Source organism: Hypanus sabinus, unplaced genomic scaffold (assembly GCF_030144855.1).
Source record: "Hypanus sabinus isolate sHypSab1 unplaced genomic scaffold, sHypSab1.hap1 scaffold_176, whole genome shotgun sequence".
In the NCBI taxonomy this organism is placed as follows: Eukaryota; Metazoa; Chordata; class Chondrichthyes; order Myliobatiformes; family Dasyatidae; genus Hypanus; species Hypanus sabinus.
In genome coordinates this window covers 437,501-447,485 of record NW_026779845.1, presented here as the reverse complement: position 1 = coordinate 447,485, position 9,985 = coordinate 437,501, and the positions used below count along the sequence as shown (strand labels likewise).

Genomic DNA, 9,985 nt, shown 5'->3' with positions numbered 1-9,985 from the left:
AGAAGAAATCATCACCCGACACAGTGGTGTCAAGAAAACAACCTCTCCCTCATTGTGACAAAAACACAGGAGCTGGTTGTGGATTACAGGAGGAATGGAGACAGGGACCAAATTCAACATTTCCAAGTCTGTTATTGACACAAAATGCACATTTTAATATTGATCATGACGCAATGTATTTTATATATTGTTGATGGCATAAAAGATATTTAGATTGTTACTGACAGAGAATCGTATAATTTGTGTTCCGTGTGTTATCTGAATGTACTTGCCTGTGATGCTGCTACAAGTCAGTGTTTCTCTGACCCTGTACCTTCCCGTACTTGAGCACTTGGCAATAAATTCAACAGGACCTGAGAAATCTCAGTGAGATTTGATTAGTGATGATCATCTTGGCAGCTCGGTAGGTCGAATGTATGCGACAGTACACTGTTAAATGCAAAACCCTGAACAGTGTCGATGATCAGAGGGATCTTAGACTCCAAGTTCATCGCTCCCTGAAAGAGTCTGCACAGATTGATCGGGTGGTTAAGAAGGTAAATGGCGTGGTTGTCTTTATCAGTTGAAAAATTGAGTTCAAAAGTCGGAAAGTTGTGTTGCGGCTGTTACGAGCCTGCGGTCGTACTGTGACTGTTTCTTTAAGAGCGCCGGCGTGAGGAGGCGGGGCTATGACGTCAGTCACAGGCTGACAGCGCTGACTGAGGACTGAACCATAAGAGAGAGAGAGAGAGAGAGAGCGATCTGCAGACAGGCAGTCGGAGGGGGGGGGGGAGGGAGGGAGGGAGGGAGAGAGGGAGAGAGGGAGGGAGAGAGAGAGAGAGAGAGAAAGAGAGAGAGAGAGCGCGATCTGCAGACAGGCAGTCGGAGGGGGGGGGAGGGAGAGAGGGAGAGAGGGAGAGGGAGAGAGGGAGAGAGGGAGAGAGGGAGAGAGGGAGAGAGGGAGAGAGGGAGAGAGGGAGAGAGGGAGAGAGGGAGAGAGGGAGAGAGGGAGAGAGAGAGAGAGAGAGAGAGAGAGAGAGAGAGAAAGCTGATCGCTTCAGTTAGTCGCAGCAGATGCTTGGAACTCTCCTATGCCCACAAGAGTGGGTTGATCATCGGTACACGGAACCACAACGAATGTGTGTGGTTGTCACTTCGTATAATCCATAGGAGTGGATTGTGAAATATCTTGTGTTAATCCTTGCCTGGGTGTGTTGTGTGGTAGACGGTACCCTGGAAGACGGTATTCCTGTGACAGGTCACTTTCGCTGATAACTCGTCTGTGGACGGATTCAGCGGATAAGAACTTCGTCGACGGTTATTTTGAAGTAACGGCCTTTTCTCTACGTTTCACCCTGGATTACAAATATCTCTCTCCCATCATTTATTCCGTGGATTACTGAACTTTCCTACTTTACCATCTCAAGACTCTAAGCTTTGTTCCCTCAGGCTCGATAATCTGGGGGTTATATTTACACATATATACACATAATACTTTCCTTTATTTCGTTAACTTACTATGTTATAAGTAGATACTAAGAGTAGTTTTGACATCAAAACCAGACTCCAGTGTGAACTCTGTTGCTGCTGGTTCGTTTCTAAAACGACTCAGTTCGTAACACAGTTTTATAAAACTAGTTAGACCACATCTGGAGTGTTTCATACAGTTCTGGTCGCCCCCATTCTCGGAAGGATGACGGGGCTTTGGAGAGGGCGCAGAAGAGGTTTACCAGGACCCTGCCTGGATTAGAGGGCATGAGCTATAACGAGAGGCTGGACAAACTTGTGTTGTTTTCTCCAGCGCGGCGCAGGCTGGGGTGAGACTGGATGGACGTTTATAAGATTACGAGAGGAATAGATAGAGTAGACAGACGATATATTTTTCCTGGGGGTTGAAATGTCTAATACATTTAAGTTGGAAGCAGTTGTGAGCGGCAAGTTTGCTTCTTTCCACAGAGTGGTGGGTAATTGGAGTCACCGCCTCCACCGTCAAGTGATCCCGCCTCCTGTTCACGTTGTTCCGTAGATCTGCAGCATCTGCGGGTCACTGCTCTACGTGTCCGTGTAGCTTCATCTTTCGCCCGTTCAGACAAGGCAGTGAGATCCGGATTTGTCACGTCCTTTCATTGTGGTAGACAATATGCTTTTTTCTGCAATATTTTCAGCATGTTTCATTCCACTGTTTTTATCTGCTGAAGTGCTGCCGATGTTTCTGGGTGTCTGACCCATTTATGTGAGAATTTAGCCTTTTGTATTTATCTGCGCTTCTCAAAAAATGTCTACAGTTCAGTTAAGCTTCTCTCCACTACTTCCAAAGCAACAACCCAGTCAGTCAAATAGTCGACACAACTAAAATAGTTTATTACATCTTTTTTCATTTTGTACTATTTATATAATTTAACTATGTAATAATTATATTCTTATATTAAATCACAATTGTTAAAATCTATGGTTATGAATTAGGTTCTACTGCTGCCGCAGAGACAACGCATTTCATGACATATGCCGGTGCTATTAAACCTGATTCTGATATTCATATGGGTGACCCACCACCAGTCACCTGATCCCAGTTACCGCAGGTCGTAATGCGAGATTGAAGTCTTTTCTATTTATTTGCATTCCTCAGATATGACAACAGTTCAGTTTCCTTCTGTAGTTCCAGAGCAGAAGCTCAGTCTATCTAATATTTCCACACAATTAAAACGGGGAATTTGTATATTCTTATCAAGTACTGAGCTACAGTGAAAATCTTGCCTGATGTACCATCCACACAGATCGATACATTGCAACAGTACATTGAGCTGATATATGACAAAACAGTAACTGTAACAAAGCATTATGGCTGCAGAGAAAGTGTAGTGCAGATAGACATATGGTGCACGGTCACGTCGAGTTACATTGTGAGGTCGAGTCCATTTTGCCATTCATTTGGCTTATAACCACAGACAGGAAGCCGTCCTTCAGCCTGGTGTTACGCACTTTAAGGCTTATGTATCTCTCCACCAACGATGGGGGAGTGGGTTTGCAGCCAGACTGTCCAGGTTATGAGGTTCTTTGAGTACATGGCCTGCTTTCCCGAAGCAGGGGAATGTAGGAAGAGTCCATGGAGTGGAGGCTTGTTTCTCTGATGTTCACTGCGCTCCAAAGTTCTCTGCAGTTCCTTGCAGTCATGGGCAGAGCAGTAGCCATACGAAGGCGTGAAGTATCGACAAGAAGCTCAGAGACCTTCACCCTGCCTTGTGTAGCTGGATCCTGGACTTCCTGTCAGATCACCGGCAGGTGGTAAGAGTGGGCTCCATCTCCTCTGTCTCCCTGACCCTCAGGACGCATAACCCACAGGGTTGTCTCTTTGGCCCTGTCCTTTACTTTCTGTGCACCCATGACTTGTGCTGTCACCTACAGCTCCAATCTGCTAATTAAATGTGATGACAACACTACATTGATTGGCCTAAATTCAAATAATAACTTTCAATCAATCAAATGCCTCCTGACAAGGCTCGGTCCAAACAAACTTTTCAACCTTCTTCAGGAGATTAGTCAGAGGAAGAGCGATAGCAGCAAAGTTCTTACAGAACTTACGATAATATCCATCCATTCCCAGAAACCTTGTAAGAACCTTCTCAGCAGACAGAATAGGAACTTGTGAAATTGCCTGGACTTTTGACCGAACAGGAGCCAACTTGCTTAGACCTACAACATAGCCAAGACAGGTCACAGTGGCATGGCCATATTCACTCTTAGCCAAGTTAACTGTAAGGTTGTCCTAGGAAAGCCTGTCAAACAGCTTTTCTACTGCAGAGATATGCTCTTCCCAAGTGCCACTCCCTGTAACTAAGTCATCAATATAGGGATCTGTGTGTTCTAATCCTCGAATTACAGGATCATTCATTCTCTGGAATGTTCCTGGAGCATTTTTCCTTCCAAAAGGATCATTCATTCTCTGGAATGTTCCTGGAGCATTTTTCCTTCCAAAAGGTAAAACATTGTATTCACACAAACCAGATGGTGTCACAAATGCAGAAATTTCTCTACCTCTGTCCATCAATGGAACACACCAATACCTTTTCAACAGATCAATCTTTGTAAGAAATTTAGCTTTTCCAACCTTATTGATGCAATCATCCACCCTAGGGACAGGATGGGCATCTGCTTTTGTTACTGCATTTACCTTCCTATAATCAGTGCAAAATCTAACACTATGATCAGGTTTGAGCACAATAACACAGGGTGAGCAATCTGCTGCTAAAGGACTAATAATACCATTTTCCAGTATATATTCAATTCCCTGCTCAGGCAATTTACACTTTTCTGCATTCATGCAATATGGGTGTTGTTTAAGCGGTTTGGCTTGACCATTATCTACGTTATGTACTGCGACCGTGGGTTGCTTGGGAACAACGGGAAATACATTTTTAAACTCCAGAATTAATTTCTTCAGCTATTGTTGTTGCTTTGGCTGCTGGTGTGCCAACCTGTCATCAATGTTTTCTGGAACAACCGAGTTCATTAGCCTAACTGGGACCATGTTTGGCTTGTAAAAAGTCTCAGACAAGTCAATTGTTTCATTCTCAGGGTTACCAGATTCATATGTTTTGACAACAACACTCACCGATGGTGCCTGCTTGTCAAAATAAGACTGTATCATATTTATGTGTACAACCTGTGCTGGTTTACACTGGTCGGGTGTTTTAATAACACAATTCAGATCATTAATTTGAGAGACCATTTCATACGGTCTATTGAGATTCGCCTGAGGTGGATTTGTCAACATTCTTCAACATAAGGTAAGCACCTTATCCCCCAACTGGTATTTTCTTTCCAAAGCCCTCCTATCAAACCAACACTTCATTTTGTTCTGAGAAATCTTTAAGTTTTGTCTCGCTAGACCTCAGGTGTGGAGTAGTTTTCTTTGATCTTCAAAACATAGTCTAACAACTTAACATGTACATCCCCATTAATCCTATGTTCTTTAACAAGGTCAAAGGTTCCCTCACTCTACAACCAAATACAAGCTCAAATGGAGTAAATCCCAGTGATTCCTGTACTGACTCTCTTACTGCAAACAAAAGCAAATGTATTCCTTCATTCCAGTCTTTTCCATTTTCAACACAATATGTCTTAATCATGGTTTTGAGGGCAGAATGAAATCTTTCAAAAGCCCCTTGTGATTCTGGATGGTATGCAGATGATGTAATTTGTTTAGTTCCCTGTTCATAAACTCCCTGCTGGAATAATCCAGATGTAAAATTACTTCCTTGTTCAGACTGGATTTCTTTAGGCAAACCAGAAAAAGTAAAAAATTTGGTAACAGCCTTTGCCACAGTTTTAGCTTTAATATTTCTGAGAGGTATTGCCTCTGGGAATCAGGATGTAGTACACATAATAGTTAGCAGATACTGATAGCCAGCTTTAGTCTTTGGCAAAGGGCCAGCACAATCCACTATAAATTTTGAAGAGGATTCACAGAATGCAGGTTTAGACTACAGTGGAGCCACTGGGGTGACCTGATTAGGTTTACCCACAAGTTGACAAGTGTGACAGGTTCCGCGAAAGGTCACAACATCTTTCCTCAAATTAGGCGAGTGCCATTTTTTGATAATCCTGTTTAGTTTTATTCACTCCAAAATGTCGATGGAAGGGTATAGTGTGGGCCAAAGTTAAAATTTCAGTCCTATAAACCTTAGGAACTACAACTTGGTGAACAATTGCCCATTCCTCACTCGCTGGTATAGCAGGTGGCCTCCACTTCCTCATTAACACTCCATCCTTGACATAATACCCTACTGGCACTTTCTTAATCTCATCATTTGAGAGAGCTGTTTCTTTTAAAGCTTCAATCTCAGGGTCTCAGATCTGTTCTGCTATAAACTCCTTCCTAGACAGGGATAAATCTTTCTCATCAGACCTACTACCTAAATCCTGTTGAAACAATGAAGGCAGAAAAGTTCCTGACAACTCATCATAACCGGAATCCCGATTTTGGCTATCATGGGTATCAGAATCATTCTGTACAGAACCGTCTGCGTCGGCAGACTTTTTAGCAATACTTCGAGTTACTGGGCAGGAAGGATAAATGTTAAAATCCATTTGTGGGTCGTCAGTGGCTGACTTAGTTGTCAACAGCACTGCAGGAACAACTTTACCATCTGCCAGGTCATTCCCTAACAACAAAGTAACATCTCCCACCGGTAAACTGGAGCATAATCCGATCTCAACAGGTCCCGAAACCAACCCTGACAGTAAAGTTACCTTGTACAACAGCACGGAAATCATGCTGCCACGAATGCCTTTAATAAGATTTACCTCAGCAGTGTCAGTCTCATCGCCAAACTTTAGAACGCTGTCTAACGTACAGACAGACAGACATACTTTATTGATCCCAAGGGAAATTGGGTTTGGTTACAGCCACACCAACCAAGAATAGTGAAGAAATATAGCAATATAAAACCATAAATAATTAAATAATAATAAGTTAATTATGCAAGCGGAAATAAGTCCAGGACCAGCCTATTGGCTCTGGGTGTCTGACACTCCGAGGAGGAGTTGTAAAGTTTGATGGCCACAGGTAAGAATGACTTCTTATGACACTGTGTTACATCTCGGTAGAATGAGTCTCTGGCTGAATGTACTCCTGTGTCTAACCAGTACATTATGGAGTGGATGGGAGTCATTGTCCAATATGGCATGCAACTTGGACAGCATCCTCTTTTCAGACACCACCGTCAGAGAGTCCAGTTCCACCCCCACAACATCACTGGCCTTACGAATGAGTTTGTTGATTCTGTTGGTGTCTGCTACCCTAGCCTGCTGCCCCTGTACACAACAGCAAATATTATAGCACTGGCCACCACAGCCTCCTAGAATGAGTGACTGAGAAGCCCCAGTAAATTGGACAGCATCCTCTTTTCAGAATTTTCACTGGTACCGATTCATTTACTAATACAATCCCATCTGACATAAAATGTTCGAACCCTTCTTAACTCAGTCAGACCTCTCAGACCTTAACTGAGCCTCATCAGAATGTTCAGAACCCTCTGGGTTTATAGAAGCTTCAACACAGGCATTTGGGACTGCCTCCTTTACCTTTTTATTCTTCAGGACAGAACAATTATCCATCACATAACCAGCTTTCCTACAACAGTAACAAGTAGGACCAGAATATTTCTCCTTCAACTGCTTCCCTTCATCCTTACTCTTATCACTAGTCCAAACTTTAATTTCTGGTTTGCACTGGTATTCTTTTGGAAGCTCTTATTCGGGGTAAACTTAACCTTATGAGTTAAAGCAAACTCATCTGCTAATCCAGCAGACTCCTGCAAAGTGGCAGCATCCTTTTCATCTGAATACATCTTTATGTCATCAGGCACGCACCTTTCGAATTCTTCAATTAAAACCAACTCCTTCTATCGGTAAAATCATCATTTATATTTTTATACGTGAATCAGTGGTCAAAACACACAGACTTCTGAGAAGCAAATGCCAGATAAGTCTGATTCACAAATTTCGTTCAATTTCCAAATTTTTGCCTGTATGATTCTGGGACCAAATCGTAAGCTTTGAGCACAGACTGTTTCACTAGGACATAATCAGCTGCTTCATCAACTATCAAAGCAGAATAGGCCATGGCCTCCTCTACTGTCAAGATGAAGCCATACTCAGTTTGGAGGAACAACACCCTATCTACCGGCTGGGTAGCCTCCAACCTGATGGCATGAACACTGATTTCTCTAACTTCCGTTAACACCACTCCTCACCTTCTCACCCCATCCGTGATATATTTAGATTTTTTGTTCCCTCTTTCTCTAACCATCACTCTGCCTGTTCTCCAACTCCCTCTGGTGCTCCCCTCCCCCTTTCTTTCTCCCGAAGCCTCCCATCCCATGATGCTGTCCCTTCTCCAGTTTTGTATCCCTTTTGCCAATCACATTTCCAGCTCTCAGCTTCACCCCACCCCCTCCGGTGTTCTATCTTTCACATTTCCCCCTCACCCTCCAACTTTCAAATCTCTTTCTATCTTTCCTTTCAGTTAGTCCTGACGAAGGGACTCGGCCCGAAACGTCGAGAGTGCTTCTCTCTATAGATGCTGCCTGGCCTGCTGTGTTCCACCGGCATTTTGTGTGTTGCCCAAACTATTGAGCTCGGGGGAATCAAGGCTTAGAATCTTGAGATGGTAAAGTAGGAAACTTCAGTTCATCCACAGAATAGGTGATGAGAGAGATATTTGTAATCCAGGGTAAATATTGAGAGAATGCAATTATGTCAAATTCCTCAGGTTCCACGGTGGTAAAATGAGAGAACAGTTGCTGAAGATTTTATCTGTCGTTATTCCAAAATCTCACATACTAATTATCACCCAAAGTGACTTGTCACAAGGGGTATCATCTTCAAGTGAATTATCACACCACACCCAGGCAAGGGTTAACACATCAGCAGTCTTCACAGGATCCCCAAATCAGATCCACTCCTATGGATTCAACAAGGTGACCACCACACTTTCGATGTACGGTGAATCGATGATTAGCCCACCCTTGTGGGCATAGGAAAGTTCCAAACTGTGACCCTTGGCCATTAGTTCCCTGGTTTCGATTCTTCCATTTTACCTCCTTCATCTCCGTCTGACTCTGGGTGTCTGTGTCCTTGGTTAAAACTAAACAAGCTGCAAGTCAGACTGAATAGCCTCTCTTAAAATAGCCTACAGCAAACGAAACCTAGGGATTCATAACAACGGCCACTCCCCATTGTGAACTGACTGGTGTGCCAGTAGTTGGGATGACTGAGTGAATGCTATCCCACATTCTGAGCAGGTGAACAGATTCTCCTCGGTGTGAACCCGCTGATGTCTCTGTAGGCTGGGTAAATAAATGAATCCCTTCCCACAGTCTAAGCAGGTGAACGGCTTCTCCCCAGTGTGAACTCGCTGGTGTCTCTGTAGGGTGGATGATTGAGTGAATCTCTTCCCACACTCTGAGCACGGGAACGGTTTCTCCCCAGTGTGAACTCGCTGGTGACTCTGTAGGGTGGATAACTGAGTGAATCTCTTCCCACATACTGAGCAGGTGAATGGCTTCTCCCCAGTGAGAACTTGCTGATGTCTCTGTAGGCTGGATAAATAAATGAATCCCTTCCCACAGTCTAAGCAGGTGAACGGCTTCTCCCCAGTGTGAACTCGCTGGTGACTCTGTAGGGTGGACGACTGAGTGAATCCCTTCCCACAGACTGAGCAGCTGAACGGCTTCTCCCCAGTGTGAATTTGCAGATGTCTCTGTAGGCTGGATAAATGAGTGAATCTCTTCCTACAGACTAAGCAGATGAACGGCCTCTCCCCAGTGTGAACTCGCTGGTGATTCTGTAGGGTGGATGACTGAGTGAATCTCTCCCCACACACTGAGCAGGTGAACGGCTTCTCCCCAGTGTGAATTTGCTGGTGTCTCTGTAGGGTGGATGAATCAGTGAATCTTTTCCCACAGACTGAGCAGGTGAATGGCTTCTCCCCAGTGTGAACTCGCTGGTGTCTCTGTAGGGTGAATGACTGAGTGAATCTCTTCCCACATTCTGAGCAGGTGAATGGCTTCTCCCCAGTGTGAACTCGCTGATGTTTCCATAGGGTGGAAGAGTGAGTGAATCTCTTCTCACAGACTGAGCAGGTGTACGGCCGCTCCCCTGTGTGAACTCGCTGGTGAGCCATTAGGTCAGATGACTGAGTGAATCCTTTCCCAGAAGTTCAACAGATGACCAGCCTCTGCCCAGTGTGGTGTGAACTGACTGGCGTGTCCACAGGTGGAAAGACCAAATGAATCCTTTCTCACACACGCAGAACAGATGAATGGCCTTGGCCAATGTGAACTTGTTGATGTACCTTCAATTGTGATAACTGAGTGAATCCACTCCCACTGTCTGAGCAGGTGAACGGCCTTTCTCCTGTGCAAAATGACGGTTGGTCAAATGAGGAATGGTCGATTCAATCCCTTGCTCCACTTGTTAAATATCGGGACAGAGACAACAAAAC

At 44.2% G+C, this 9,985-nt stretch overlaps 1 protein-coding gene across 1 annotated transcript; it reads right to left on the bottom strand.

The window, feature by feature from the left end:
• Positions 1 to 8,878: 8,878 nt before the first annotated feature.
• LOC132387357 (oocyte zinc finger protein XlCOF6-like) lies at positions 8,879 to 9,943 on the bottom strand (the record flags this gene model as incomplete). Its single annotated transcript, XM_059959728.1, has 1 exon — positions 8,879 to 9,943. A coding segment is annotated over exon 1 (786 nt), but the record flags the coding sequence as incomplete, so codon positions are not given.
• Between the last annotated feature and the right edge of the window lie 42 nt (positions 9,944 to 9,985).